Source organism: Rhyacophila brunnea, unplaced genomic scaffold (genome assembly GCF_057557595.1).
Source record: "Rhyacophila brunnea isolate RB1 unplaced genomic scaffold, BYU_Rbru_1.0 scaffold_17, whole genome shotgun sequence".
In the NCBI taxonomy this organism is placed as follows: Eukaryota; Metazoa; Arthropoda; class Insecta; order Trichoptera; family Rhyacophilidae; genus Rhyacophila; species Rhyacophila brunnea.
This window is the reverse complement of record NW_028232827.1, coordinates 25,381,113-25,397,551: the sequence shown is the minus strand read 5'-3', so window position 1 is coordinate 25,397,551 and position 16,439 is coordinate 25,381,113. Positions and strand designations below refer to the sequence as shown.

Here is a 16,439-nt window from a genome sequence, read left to right as displayed (position 1 = left end):
TGAAAAGGCTAAATCAGAAAATTGAAAAATATTCTTTTTTCCAGTATAGAATGGTATTTGTTAAATTATACATACATATGAATAACCGCCTCTAGAATGATTATGAATATCTAGCAACTCATTCCATTTGAATTCTGTCTATATTATCGTAAAATAACTTTTTCCAGTGCATATCTTGCGCACTCATTTGACATTGTTTGACATGTCAAATTTACAAATGGTAGAACACTAATAAAATTCTTTAAATGTCAATGAATTTACCATCATCAACTGGTTCAATTTTACAATGAATGTGATCAATTAGTTTACTTGTAGATACTGGACAATGGATGTATTTATAAAAATAAAAAGGTTAAATTTATAACAATGTATTACAGTAAAGTTATGAAACAAATATGTATCAAGGAACACTGGTAATTGAACAGGTTTATGCATGTATAGGTTCAAGTAACGTATCTAGAGAACTGCTTGTATAGCATTTATAAATAATATAGAAGATCTACATTTCTTTTTTGAAGAGTTCTGAATTAAGTGACATCACACCGATATTTAAAAAAAAAAGACAAAACATGAAGTCAATAAAATTATCTTAGTTTAATTATTCCAGTTTTGGAATTAGTTTGAGGTACTGTCTACGTGGTCAACAACAAAGCAATTCCAGGAAATAATGAAGTTTAGCAAAATGGTCACTTGGTCTACACATACATGCATAAAAATGTTGCAGGCAAACGAACATTTCAATAAATTAATACAAAAATTATTGAATTTTCGCAAACATTTTCGATAGTACCTACAAGAATTCAACGGAACTAGTTGTATTCTAGAATCGTTAGTAATAATACAATGAGACTTAAATAATAAGCTTAAAAAAGATTTGCTAATAAAAATTAAAATTCATATTTATAAAAAAGCTAAAAATTAAAGTGTATTAACAATATGAAAGTTTATGTATCATTAGGTGACTTTTCCAACAAGCTCTGAAGAACTTTGGCTTTAATACATAGGTACAGTAAATGTTAAACATATCATTTATTAGCATAGTCATCTGCTCGTCCCTATTGTAGCATATCTGTCATATTAGACCACAACAATTTTCAACAAAGCCACTTGTCACCGAGGCCTGAGTTCATGGCCCCCACAAGGGGGAGGCTGACAGGGCTCTGGTCTGGGGGCCCGGCATGATGGGTCGACCAGATAAGTGAGATAAACGCACATTAAAAATTTGCTCTAATCGTGAAAAAGTCGCCTGCGGCGCTATTTTACTATTTTTAAAATACAAATGTGGTTATGCGATACAATTGTTGATTATTGTGTGTCAATACTCGACAACTCCATAATTCAAGTACTACTTTTAGACTTAGAAAAAACAAAAATCGCTTTAAAAATTTGGAAAATGCTTGTATAGTGTCACATTGCCTTTAACCTCAGCGATAGGTAGGGGGGCCCACCAAAGATTATAGCTAGGGGCCCGTTTCAGTTGTGGGGGCCATGGCTGAGTTCACTTTCATATTGATAAAATCACTGTCCTGACAGCGCCATTATTAATTATCACATGTATCAAAAATGCATCGAGCTAAATATATAATAGGTGCAAATCATAAAAATTCTACAGCCCTTCATTTGAAATTAAAAAAAATACACATAGACATACTGTTGTGCGAAGTGTGCATTGAACATTTGTCAGTGTTCCATTTATGAACATTCTTCTTCTTTTACAAGACAGTGTTTGTGTGAACATTCACTCAATACAATATTCACTTTCAGCTGAAACACAGTTTTGAGACATCGAGATGTGTAACAAATTAAGTTGCCGACATGCTTGCTCTCTGATTGGGCTAATTCAGTATTTTATACCATTTAGTGAGATTGAACTGTGCAAGAAATATATTTTTCTGAATCAATCAGCATATTTAACCCTGAAACTGCTTTTCTGCTGACAGTGACATTTTGAAAAAATACAATTTTAATTCAAAATATCGTCGCTGCACATTTAATTTGCCACGTGTGAGGTTTTTGGCGAAATTGAGTTATAAAATAATGTTTGATGCGTAAATTTTGTTGTTGACCATCTACGGTAATAAGTCTTATTTAAAAATGATGAACAAATATAAATTTATGGCAAAATTCAATGTGAACTAATGAAGTACAGGTATGACAATGAAATGGAGCGAAGAATATGGGGTATTTCAAAAAAATAGTACCTCAATCTTAGGTCCATAATTATTACGGAGCAATCATAATTAGTGGGATATTTTATCAAATTTGAAAACCGTAGAATCAGGGTTTCACTGCAGTTAAAAATTAATAAATCGAAAAAATGATAAAACCACGGCACATGGATGTACTGAAATATGACTGTATATTCTAAACCATTAGATCGAGAGGTTTAAAAGAATACTATTTTATGTAATAAAAATACTTTATGCAGTAACATAAATATAAAAAAAAAATAAGGCGTCAAAATTATATAAAAATAGATTTTCTACAAAGTTTATGGAATGTCCAGAGGCTTATGCTCTGAAAATACCATAAAATCTCTATTTTTCTTCTAAGTGGCACATGGGCCCCTCAATATAATTGATTGTTGTGGTTTGGTGAGGTTAGAATGCTAAATCACTGCAGGTTATTGTTTTACTCTAGATTGGATACATTATTTATTTGAATATACTTATGACTTAATAATCATATTTTTTCTATATTTTCAGAATGGACAGTCGTGGAAGAGAAATATTAAAGCTTTTAAATCTAAATAATGCAATCACTGCAGACCACCAACCGTCAACGTCCAAAAATTCACCAAGAGAAATTTGTAGTGGAATATTTAAAAACACTCAAACGTCTGCTTCCCATAACTCACCTGAACATGTTTATTTTGTGCAAGATATAACACGAGTCTGAGGAGTAATTACCGGATGGTGATAATAGTACATTTCTTTGAGAAATTAGTGGTGAACCCAATCATAGTAATGACGCAATCAGTGGTGACTACATACTCTCTGAAAGTACTGGAGAGTTGGACCATATGGATAGTGTGAATACACATTTGAGGATGATATTTCTGTTACCCAACAAATAAAAACAAAGGGATCTTTGGGAAAACATACACAGGTTAAAGCAATGGCAAATACGTACAAATGAACCAAAACCGGCAAAAGGTTTGAGAATTCGGTGTGATCACGGTTCTTGTCAGTTTAAGCAAATAAATTTTGAAAATAGCCAATATACTGGATTATTCGTTAGGTTAGGATCTAATAAAATTGGAACATTATTTTCGGCAATGCTCCAGGAACAATGCGTATGTTTTTCATCTTGGTGCCATAGAGATGACCGTATTATACAGTCATCTCTTTCCGATAAGAAAGCTCACAGCGAACTGTGCTACGGTGAAATGTAATACGTACAATTTACATGTAACCAGAAAAGGTATTATTGCTTTAAAATGGTATGATTCTAATAAAATTATGACTAAGAAACTAACTCAATATTGAATATGTCCCTTGTACAATTTCAATGCATAGAATATATTATCTTACGTCCACAAAATAAGGAAAAATATTTTATACTACTTAGAATCATAAGTATTAATAAAAGTTATATTATTAGTAAAATCATAAATAAATTCACCAAATAAAATAAATACTTCGAAAATTTCTACCTATTTCGTTACTTTTTGATTATCTCGGAAAGTACTTTTAACCACATAGGACATATTAATTGTGCAGCGATGATAGGTCACCTGAGAGTCACCAGCTCAATGCAAAATATTTATAATTATTTTCTAATAGCCATAAATTAAAATTAATTATAAATATCGGGTGCAAGTCACGAAAATCTTTCATGCGGTGCCACAAATTTCACACGGGTTTTATCACGTACAATATAAGAGCTGCATAGATGAGGGGCATAAATAACCTACTATTGTTTTGAGAAAAACAATTTTTAAACATTTTAATTAATACAAACAAATCATATTTGTGGGCTTGCTATACATCCAGATTGGCCAGACTTCAGCAAAACACCCTAATTTAACTTAGGCCCTTCCTCTATCCATCTCCTCAATTATTCTGTATTTTTGTTCACTTCTCTCGGCAGTAATACAAATAATTATCATTTATTAAGTCCCCAGCCTGTCACTTTATTTCTTCACTATATCCGTAGCACGCCAACAGAAAAGATCCCATTGACAATTTCACATTCTATATTTAATTAGATCCATACTTTCTTCTGTAAGATGTCACATTAAAAACCATAAATAATAACATAAAGTCGCACATCACCAGTGCCACCATCGAATCGCCACGTAATAGTAGCAAACAAACGTTACAACACTCGTTAATATTAGAAATGAGTCGGATGGGTAAAAAAAATGTGTGGCTAACTAATATCACTGTTTAATGTTGTGGGCAATATCACTGCTCCGTTTGACCTCCTTCGTAATTTGTCAACGATGAAAAAATATTTAGGAATTACAATATATATTGGTTATCAGTTTGTTTTGGTTCAGTAATTCATTATTGTTGTAATTTAACACTATTTCGATGATATACCAAACGCTGAATTCAGTAGGCGGACTACGTTCTTCATTTCGTGCGGTTCGTTTTCTGAAAAAGAAAACAAGTAGATTAATTAAACACTACAAATGACCGTTTTCACTCTAAGACTGACCATTTTGGAATAGCTGCATCTAGAAGGCCAACAGTTTGGTGAATTAAAATGTTCAGCGCATCTATTCTATCCACAAGGCAGCTATCGGTTGCTATCGAGGGTAGTTTATCATATTTATGTATTGAGGTGGTTAATTGTTACAATAAGTTAACCGTCTGAACTGTCAAAAAGTGCTATGTTTTAACAGCACCTCTCTTGGCTGTGTTAACTTTTGGAGTGAGATAGACAGTTTTCAACTCAGCTCAACTCATCGTACCGCATAAATGCTTTGGATTGGAAAAGGTAAAACAAAAACACCATGTCGCTGCAGGACTTGAACCTATGACCGTCAGATAAAACTATTTTAAAGTCAGATCACAATTTTGATTGAGTTTTGTTAAAACAGGCATAAAGCATTATCTGCCCTCATGAGTAGATAATACGTAATAAATCTTAAAAACCCTGTTATTCAGATTTTAGAATCCGAAGATCTAATATGTCGTAATACACTGGTAATATTTCGACACTGGCATGCCTCAATTTATAATAATTGTTAGTACATAATATGTAGTTTAAAATGGGACGTCCTTACCATCGGTATTTGTTATCTCTCTTTCAAGACTAAGTTTCTCCTGTGCAACTTGGTAAATTCCCTCCTCTATTGTCCCGCCGCTTATAAAACGATATATGGTCACCGGGCGCGTTTGTCCCATACGATGACATCTGAAATACAAAAAGATATAAATGTTGCTGTTCAATTAACTTAATACGTGCTGTGTAAAGGTATCTTTAAGAGGTAAGTCTGAACAATCTGACAACTTCAAAGTCGGTATTCTCCATTTTTACTTTTTTAATATTTTTCTTGATTCTGATTCTGCCAAGTTGTTTGCCATCGTAGAGATTCATAAAATATCAAATCCAGCTACATTTGTTAGTTAAATAGAATTGAACTGGGGGATTTCAACGTTGTTTATATTCATAGGTCGTCATTTTTTATATATTTACGACTAATATTAAACATGATTTTTATTAATTGTAATGAGATTAAGAACATTTTATTTCACTAATCGCTTTTTCTAATTATTGTTCACCAAAATGTGCTTAATGATTTTTTGCGATTATCTAAAAATGGCGGAATATAGAGGTTACTTTAAAACTAACAACCTCAAAATTAATGTAAGAACAACAAGTGATTTTGGTTGAGAACAAAACAACCGCTGCCAATTTCTGAAGAGTTGGAAGTCGATAATAAAATAAGTCTCACCTATCCTCGGCCTGCTTATCATTGTAAGGATTGAAGTCCATATCGTGGATAATAACCGTGTCGGCAGCCGTCAAATTGATTCCTAGACCGCCGGCTTTTGTGGACAGCAGAAATATAAATATATTCGATTCCGTATTAAACTTATCTATGAGATCTTGCCTGAAAAATAAAAGAATATACACTCATAAATACACTCTTTTACGCTATTATTTGATTACAAGATACCAATAAAATTTAATATAATATGGTTATCAATTTATTATTTCAGTACAATGGATAAAAAATAGTTTCTTGGTGAAATTCAGACATTCAAGAAAACATTTTCCAGAAGACGGAGCCTAAATAATATTATATGAAAGTGAACCTGACAAAAGGACTAATATAGTGGTACAATCTAACCATGAACATGCGCAGATACGATTTTTTCTAGTGTGCACTAATTAGGGAAGAAAAAATGTGTTTATTAGCACAGTTGCTATTGGGGACTGTACTCGCATCAACAATAATGTATCATTTTCTGTCGTTCAGCGCCTTACCGACTACATAATATTAAGTCTAGTTTTCTGTCAAAACTAACTCACACTAATGTAATAGCGTATGTAATGTAATAGTTTGTTTATAGAAGTAATGGTTAAATTAGCTGCCATTTCACAATGCAGAATCATTTGTTGTAAACTTCACATTAACCCGGCCGGCGCCGATGTCACACACCTTGTACAAATCGGCCAAATTCGCAATGCGCATGTGTATAAATCGATGCCACCGCGTCCATATTTATCATACGGGACTGATTTTTTCACGTAAATTCGGCCTGATTTGTCCTTCTCCTGCCACCTATGACATATTTTAAAAGCATTGGTTCTAAATATAAAATAATCACCAAAGTTTCGAACCAATTCGTACGGCCAAGTTTTGCCGGTCGACAGAAATCAGTTTGAACTGCGCGCCGCGTCTGCGCAGTATACGACAGACTTTCAACCGAGCGGGCCATTGCGCGGGATTGTATTTATCGCATACAAGTTGAATATTTACCGCAATCGTTGATAAATACTTTTTTTGCTGTCTGGTGTACTTATCACATTAAAACTGGCATGATTAACTATTGAACGTATGATTTTATTTTATCGCGATTTTTAAAATACTTTTTGTACTGTCTACCGTGTCCCATTTTAGTGAATGTGAAAATTAATACTGATATCAATAACTATGGTGTGTGAGTTTAATGGTTTCTGTGATTTGGCGTTTCTTAATACTGTAGTTAAACATTTTAAAAACATTTCATAGTTTTATAGTGCGTAAATATGGAGGAAGAAAATGTGCGTACTAATGAGGAATTGGACTCAGATTATGACATGTCGGAAGAGGAATTGGAACAACATGAGACTGATCATGATGTTGACGATACGGACTCTGACGAGCCAATTGAATTTTTGCGGTCATGGAGAACTGGTCCGTATATTCCAATAGTTCACGAATTCAATGATTGTCGATCTGGCGTGACATCGAACGACTTGGACGAATCCTCTCCCGAATGTCTTTTCTTTGAACATTTTTTGAATAAAAATATAATGTCGGAAATAGTGAACCAAACGAATACATTTTTTAACCATTCGTACAGTGCGGGAGACCTCGGACCGAAATCGCGGTCACACAATTGGACAGACACGTCAGTGCCGGAGTTGTATACATTTTTTGCCGTATCAATGCTGATGACTCGAAATAAGCACACGTCGATAGAGGAACATTGGAGTACCGATCCTTACCTGCATGCAGACATTTTTGGGAAAATAATGGCTAGAAATCGATACCAGCTTATTTTACAAATGCTTCATTTTTCTGATCCTAGTGTGACCGCCTCAAATGATAGACTAGCTAAAATTAGATTACTGTTAGAACACACAAGAACAATTTTTAGGGAAACGATGATACCGTATCAGAATCTTTGCATAGATGAGAGCATAATCGTGTTTAAGGGTAGATTAATTTTTAAACAATTCATTCCTTCCAAAAGACATCGATTTGGAATAAAAATGTTTGTGATGTGTGACGTAATGACAGGATATATTATTGACTTTATAATTTATTGTGGGGAAGGGACTGACATACAAGACAATGAAAATCTCGGTATTTCCGGTGCGGTAGTGACAACGCTAATGAAAGACTATATCGGGAAAGGTCACACCTTATGGTGTGATAACTGGTATTCGAGTCCGGCGCTCTTTAAATACCTTCACTCTCACAAAACGAATGCTTGCGGTACAGTGAGAAAAAATCGTAAAGATATGCCAGAGTTCAGCAAACTGAAAAAGGGAGATACCGAGGCTAAGTACAATAGTCCACTTTTGGCTCTGAAATGGCACGATAGGAGGGATGTTCACATGCTATCCACCCTCCACGATGCATCATTTGGACCAACGGGAAAAGTGAACTATAGAACTGGCGAAAACATTGAAAAACCAAAATGTGTTATAGATTATAACAAAAATATGGGTACGGTAGATAAGTCCGACATGATGCTTAGCAACTTGTCGTGTATGAGAAAATCGATCAAGTGGTATAAAAAGGTCGCATTCCACATGATCGACTTATATTTATTAAATGCTTTTTATTTATATAAATTTATTAAATCTGACAAAAAAACATTGGGCGATTTTCAACTCTGTGTAATAAAACAACTAGTGGACAAATATTGTGTGAGAATTTCAAATGCACCCCTGCCTAAGCCGACAGCGTCAACTAGCGATAATCCCGTACGATTATTGCCCAAAAGTGCAACGGGACATTTGCCAGAATACATTTTACCGACACAAAATACCGATAAGCCTAGAAGAAGATGTTTCGTATGCGGGAATTCTAAAAAAAATCCGAAAAAAACAAAACTCTCTCGCTATATGTGCCCAACGTGTGATGTTGCGTTATGTCTGTCACCTTGCTTTAAAATATATCACACATCTAAAGAATTTTAAAATAGGTTTATTATTGTATTTGTTTTTTTTTTTAAATATGTGAGTTCGTGTTAATTTATCAATAATATTCAATAAGTGAAGTGTTTGTGTAGTTTAAATATATTAAAAGGGTCCCCTTTATATTTGTTTACGACTCAACCCGAAGACATTAATATGTGATTTATCGATATGCACTTGAAAATTAGTAACGCTCGATTCGTGGGAACGTATGCACAAGTGTCGAAATATTACACACCGCGCAGAGCTCTAACTAGTTGCTACAAAATGGCGACTTGCGGTAAGTTCTTTCAAATTTGGATAGCATTCGTTTGTTCGAGTGTTTCTGATATTATAACTGATTTATTACGGTTTTTTAGTGTGTCGAAATTATCTTAATGGCTTTGGGTTCTCGACTGGAGCTGTGACATATTTTTTATTGCTTTTTTTAGTATAGAACAAAGACGATAATGAAATTCATGCGTAGTTATGGTGCGTCATACGATTTTTGAGGCAGGTGCCGGGTTAATACTGTCAGCATTTGCAAAAACTGTACGCACTTACAACACAATTTTAGATTCACTCATTAATTCTATAAATTATTTCATGTGCAAGATACTGCTAAGATGAACCCTGAGACTTGCATTTGTTACGAATGGATGTCATTGTTTTATTAATCACTGCATGCGTGCCAATTTCAAAATGACAATAATAGGTCCATTCCATCACATCTGCAAACGTGTGAACACCTGAATCTGATAATAAAATTACCTTGTTGTAACCAAAGTACTCCCGTCCAATCGTAAATATTCATGTCCACGCAGTTTGAGGTAGGGTTCTATGATGTCCAGCATCATGGTGAACTGACTGAAGATGAGTACGCGGTGCTTCTCCGCCTTCATCTTCGGCAGCATCTCGTCCAACTTGGCAAACTTGCCCGACAGCAGGATAAGATCGTTAGGAACTTTCATACCGACGATACTCTGAAATTAAATAAATTATCTTCAGAGCAATAGTACTAAAGAGAAAGGATATTGTCCACCTATATGAAACCGATTTCTTTGCGTATGATGCACAGCAGGACCTCAATTTAATTATTACATATTAACTTATCTATGAAACATTATACTATCGTCTTGCTTCTCAGTACGGCTACCAAATTTAAACACAAGACAGTTAACCGTCTTTTCTTAAAAATATTGACCAGAAACTTTATATTTCGCATAAAAAAACTATATGTTTCAGTAAGACGTACTAACCAGATTTGGAGGTTTCACAAATGGTTCACCAAAAGAAATGTGTAGCAAAACTTATTTACAATTGGATACCTATTCCTAAGAAAAAGGGGAATCAAACCAAAAGAAGCCAAAACTGGCTGTCAAAACTGAAATGTCCCATTGCCAACATACAGTAGTAGGAATGGGAGAAGTGGGTATCAAACAATTATACAATACACACACTTTGCAATATGTACGTTTACTTTTGCACCAAAATAACAAATTGTATTTGAAATAAATATCAAATTTTTGCATTAAACAACAAAAGTTTACTCAATTGTTTGTTTTTTAAATAAGCGAATGTGTAAAGACACTTTTAGTCTGTTTGGCCTGCATGTATATCTTCTACATTTGGATGTATTTATTACAACATTCAGTAAGCATGTCATCTGTGAACGATTCTTGTACAACATTATTGACAAATAAATGTTTCGCACTTTTTCATCTTTAAGATAACATTTTAGGCTGGTAGAACCTCGGCTTAGTTCTCAATCACACAGTGAATGTGTTAAACGGTGCGCTTAATCCCGCGTACGTCGCGCAACGTATATTATACTTGTTTACCTTGTAGAGAAAGGTCATCTGGTGTATTTGAAAGTCGGACATGCAGAGCATGTCCTCGTAGATATACTGCGGATTCTTCTCTTTGTAGAAGGTGTCGGCGGCTAGCCATTTGGCCATTTTGCGCAGCTTAGGCTCATCATAATAGAACCTCATCAACAGCGGGTGGTTGGCCAGCTTTCGCATGTCCATCATCATTGACATTCCGGTTTGTTCGTTGTTTGCATGGATCTACACAAGAAAGTATACATATTGGTCATCGTAAATGATAGTGCATTGTTCAAATTATATATATCATGGTTTTAGGCAGATACCCCACCAAAGACGGTGTGGAATTTGCTTGACTCCGCTGGGGAAGAAAAAGAAAATATCCACTGCACTACCCAGTTTAACAACGATGTCGTCATGCATGTTTTGAAGAAATATTTTCCTTTAATTACCTCATAAATCTGATCGACGGCATAAATTAAAAATAAATGGGTATATTTTATCTGTTGAAGAAACTCGCTATGTATTCGTGAAAATTAAAAACAATTTACCAAAGTCGATTGAAGTCAAGTATACATATGTTCAATACCATACCATAAGGAAAGTAAATTTAAGTTAACTTTGTTTTTATAAAAGGTTCTATAATATTAAAATTGCAAAAAATACAGTTGAGCTCGGTTATTACGATCACGATATAGCGAGATCTCGGATGTAACGAGGAAACATTCGTTAACATTTTAGTTTATGATTTTCTCCATATATTTATTCACTTCTATAACGAGCTAAATAGGGTCAAAAATTTTCTTAAAACTATCAACAGTTACAACTATCAATTGTTTAACGACCCTAAGCAATAAAATCCGACCCGACAGGATGCCCCCGGAATCGGATTACGTTTATGACACTAGTTAAGTATCTAAGTACCTACCTAATTGGTGTTTTCGCCGACAATATTGAAAAAGTATACCCGCATAAGGTTGAAATTGCATGTAAAAAATCCAAGGTTTGTGAAGTCACTAGGTACCGACCAGTGTTCATTACAATAAACAACTTCTTTTTTTAGTTTATGAATGCCATGGTTGTTTCGGGGGAAAATTCTAATTGTGTATTTTTTTTTGAATTGCGACTTTTTGTGTTATGTGACCGCTCATTTAAAAATACCTATTTTCTGATATAACGAGTAAAGCTTACAACGAGGAAATTCAGTCGGTTCCATGTTCCTCGTAATAACCAAGTTCGACTGTATTTTTAGGATATATCGCAATTACTTCATTGGCCAGCCGCCCATATTCAAATAGTTATATGGACAGATTGTAAATGAAATCTAAGGACAAGCAGACAACTCACAATGCCATCGGAAGAAAGCGAATAAATCAAGTCCTTGTACTGCTGGTTCTGCGTGGAAGACATTGGGCAATTAATTTTGTGGTCAGTCTTGGTGGGCAAGTCTTTGAGTACATCCCGCTTCAATCTGCGCAGGAGGAACGGCTTCATGATGCGCTTTGCCTGCGAGATCTGTGTCTGCTCAAACGGAGGGACATCATCCACCTCCGATTTAGTGTCGGCTTTTTGGCGTGACGTTGTAGTTTTCTGGAAATTAATGCAATTGTGTAACTGGCAATACAACAAAATGTAAATAAAAGTGGAGGGTGTTTCAAGAGACTTTTTCAGAGGAAATGGAACCCGTCGGGTCCTTGATCAGGATCAAACACGCATTGAAAAAACCAGAATGTGAATTATGCCAGAGCAGAGGCGGGATTCTACCCAACGACCAACGTAGCGTCAAATATGGAGACTCTACCATTGCATAATCATGAGTGTTAAGAAACAGTAGAACTCATTACAATTTTATGCAAAAAAAAATGTTTATTCTGCAGTTACAACAGGTTTTAACCTTTTGGGCTGCGACTCAAGAAAAAATTAATAAAAAATTAATATGTATACTTATTACAGATAACAATTAAATAAATTTAATTTTAATAATACTAAATTCAGTATGTACTGTCCGACAACAAGAAATCGACGATAACAGGAAGTAACTGTAGTCGCATATAGAAGACTTCTCAGTGACGTACCTGTCATGGCAGCAGCGCGTGTTAGAAGCGTACTAAAATAATGTATCGGCACTACTTTTAGATATGACTCCTTTTCTTCTTTGTAATAAACAAAAAGGTTACTAATAATAATTTTAACATCACTCCTGAGCATTTTAGACATATTTTTTATTATAAAAAGCTTCAAAATACGTAAATTGATAGTTCTGTACACCACGGGAGCGTAAAATGGAATAATAAATTTGGGGGCGTTCCTCATTTGAAAACGAAAGTGCGATTAGCTACACTGGAGGGGATTGTTAGTTCACAGTTTTAACACATGGACAAGAAGTTCTTGTTTGACTATACATACTTGAGTCTAGAATACTAACCTTTTGTGATCATAGATAATTTTCTATTTAATAGTGCCAAGTGATTTTAAATGCATTAATCTATATAAAAATAATTTCCAAAGATCACTATGTATTGGCCGAATTCTGTTCTGGTACAAAGGCCTTTCTGAGCGATCAGGAATGAGACATGTCATTATTTAGTTAATTACTCTTTCGTACCCAGACTTTCACAGAATATCAGTTATGACTCCAGTCTATATTGGGCCACAACATTAGTACTCACGATATTACTGTCAATCTTGTTTTTCGAGCAGTTTTAAAAGCTCTAAGTGTTATTTAATGATAAGCTGCACCTTAGGTCATCTTCAGGCTACAATCTAATTCAAAATTTGGTTTTTGTTATAGTTTAAGTTTAGAACCCTGAACCCTAAAAAATGTAAGTGTCTTGTCACTTTGTTTTGCTCTTGTAAGTTATTAATATAGACAAAATCATGACGCACGCCAATTACTTCACAATTACACATTTAATGCTTATTATTCCTTTAAAAAATATTTAGATTAACGAATATTTTTACCTACCGCTCAAGTATTACTATGAAAACTCATAAATATCGTGGCTGAAGCTAACATTGTCAGGTGAGATTAAAATACTTACAGAATTTTTTTGAAATAAACTTTTAAGATCGTCGGTGTTATCAGCGAAAAGATGAGGCATTACGAAACACAGGAGAGACATCAACTCTAAAAGATTATTCTGCAATGGGGTGCCCGTTAATAAGATACGATGAGATGCCTGAAATCAAAAACAATATTTAATTGCTTTATAACGTCTAACAACACATTAATATATTATTATATTATAATCAATTTGTTTCTACTGGTATTTTTTAAATCTAGCTTACAAGATAAGCATGTACATCATAGAGTGGGAAATAAGACTAGAGACAATGGCTATATGTGAACGTTTTCTATGCATATTATGTAATATGATTAAAAATAATAAGAATTTGTTTAAAGGTGCATTTAGACTAAACGAACAAGAACGTAGAGCGAGAGCCAGAGCATTCTGTTCGTGTTCAGCTTGTGTAAACGCCCATCGAACGATATCCACAAAACAAGTTTAAACTAAAAGAGCTTGAATATAGAACATAATTTATTTAGTAATTATATAGGTATATTCGGCAGCGAGCGAAGAACACTTTGATAAAACCGCTCCACCAGCGGGCGCGACCGAACACGAAAGAATGCTTTAAGCGACTGTGCTTTCGCTTTAGCATGTATTTAGATCAAACGAGCGAGCATTCTTAAAGCATCCTAGCTAAATGAAGCGAATCTCCGTAGAATCCAAAAGAATGCTCGCTTGACAAAAAGCTGTTTCGTCAAGAGAATTTCGCTGGAGTGGGGGAAGGACGAACATTCGCATAATCAATAATCTGACTAATTCTGGTCTGCATACTACAGGATCTAATGCATTGAAGCATTTTCTCAGGGTGGTTACTAATTTTCCATACGGCACAGCTAATCATGTTTATATAATACATCACAATTATTTTAAATTTGGGCAAAAGATTATCGATCACCCAAACACCGATAATGTGGTTATATATGCAGTTAAACTTAGGCTTACGCTCACAGTTTATTTCATCTCACTCTAACTAATATCTTCATGACTGAGCGCTTCTGAAAACTTTCTCTGTCGCACTCACATGCCGGTTTTGTTCAGGCTATGATTGTTATTTTCGTCTACTACGACATGAATGTAAAATACACCAAGCAATCAGAATATTAAATAATTAAAATTCTCCATTAGTGTATATATATTTTAGGATACCTACTAGTAAGATTACATACCTTTATCCTAATGAGATTCTCGTATCTCTGTGTCGCCATATTTTTAAGCATATGTGCCTCATCGAACACAACATAGTGCATTTGGGTAACTCTAAACATCTTTCGCTCCTCTGGACTGCTGCTTACTAAATTATACCTTAAAACAAAAATCAATAAGAAGGTTAATCGTCTGACGGATGACGTAACCCATCTGCATAATTTGACATTACATAATATCTGTCTTTAACAAAGATGGATAGAAGGAATCTTATACGTATTCCGTATTAGGAATTTTGAAGGCAGTTCGATTTTCGGATCTAGCAATTGAGGCTACTATTTGCAAACACGGCTCATTCCCAAAGACATAATTTGCAGCAAAATGCCATAAACTGTTTTACAGACTAATAAAAGACTAATTTGTTTGATTTCTTAGTTCATTTGTAGTGTAGTACATTTAAAATAGAAAACAAAGGGAAACTTATTCAATTCAATATCAATAAAGAATCTATTTACATTTTAATGTTTATACGAGGGTGGGTCAATAATTCCTTAGAAAAAAGCATTAAAACAGTTTTTATTTTTGTATTTTTTTTTTATTTCTCAACATAATTTCCTTGGAGCTCAATACACTTGATTAGACGTTTCTCAATTTTTTTTTAACCGTCAGAAAAATAAGTTTTCGGAAGGTCCTCAAAATAAGCATTTGTCCGATCGATGACTTCTTCATTTGAAAAAAAACGTTGTCCACTTAGCCATTTTTTTAAGTTTGGGAAAAGGAAAAAGTCACTGGGGGCTAAATCTGGCGAATACGGTGGGTGGTCGACCAATTCGAACTTTAATTCTTCAATTTTAGCCATTGATCGTAAACATGTGTGAACACGGGCATTGTCCTGATGAAAGAGGATTTTTTTCCTGTTTAAATGAGGCCGTTTTTCTTCAATTTTGTTTTTTAGCTGGTCCAATAAAGATGCATAATAATCCCCTGTTATTGTTGTTCCTTTTTCCAAATAGTCAACGAAAATAATTTCACGTGCATCCCAAAATACAGTAGCCATAACCTTACCAGCTGATTTTACGGTTTTCGCCTTCTTTGGACATGGTTTGCCTTCGCAATCCACTGCTTTGACTGTTCTTTCGTCTCGGGAGTATAGTGGTGTATCCATGTTTCATCTACAGTCACAAAGCGACGAAAAAATTCATCCGGATTGCGTTGCATGAGCGACAACAGGGCTTTAGAGGCCACCACCCTATTGCGTTTATTGTCGACTGTGAGCAAACGCGGCACCCATCTTGCAGAAATATTTTTCATGCCCAATTTGTCATGTAAAATAGAAATGACGCTACCTTTTGAGATCCCTGTAACCTCAATTATCTCACTCAACTTTAATCTTCGGTCACTTAACACCATATCGTGGATTTTATTGATCATTTCTGGTGTAGTCACCTCTACAGGACGTCCTGAGCGTGGTTCATCCTTTGTTGATGTACGAACACGTTTAAATTCATTTAACCAGTTATAAATAGTTGCAAGTGAAGGAGCAGATATG

The 16,439-nt window shown here is 34.6% G+C and overlaps 1 protein-coding gene across 1 annotated transcript in view; it reads right to left on the bottom strand.

Annotated features, from left to right (window-relative positions):
• Positions 1–4,077: 4,077 nt before the first annotated feature.
• Positions 4,078–16,439, bottom strand: part of Etl1 (SWI/SNF-related, matrix-associated actin-dependent regulator of chromatin, subfamily a, containing DEAD/H box 1) — a 35,842-nt gene continuing 23,480 nt past the window's right edge. Inside the window, exons 8-15 of the mRNA XM_085944942.1 lie at positions 14,914–15,049; positions 13,718–13,855; positions 12,024–12,266; positions 10,692–10,919; positions 9,622–9,833; positions 5,909–6,067; positions 5,237–5,367; positions 4,078–4,601 (exon numbers count right to left, since the gene is read on the bottom strand). Coding sequence (XP_085801068.1) covers positions 4,531–4,601; positions 5,237–5,367; positions 5,909–6,067; positions 9,622–9,833; positions 10,692–10,919; positions 12,024–12,266; positions 13,718–13,855; positions 14,914–15,049 — 1,318 coding nt within the window. The 3' untranslated portion in view covers positions 4,078–4,530. The remainder of the gene's footprint in view (positions 4,602–5,236; positions 5,368–5,908; positions 6,068–9,621; positions 9,834–10,691; positions 10,920–12,023; positions 12,267–13,717; positions 13,856–14,913; positions 15,050–16,439) is intronic.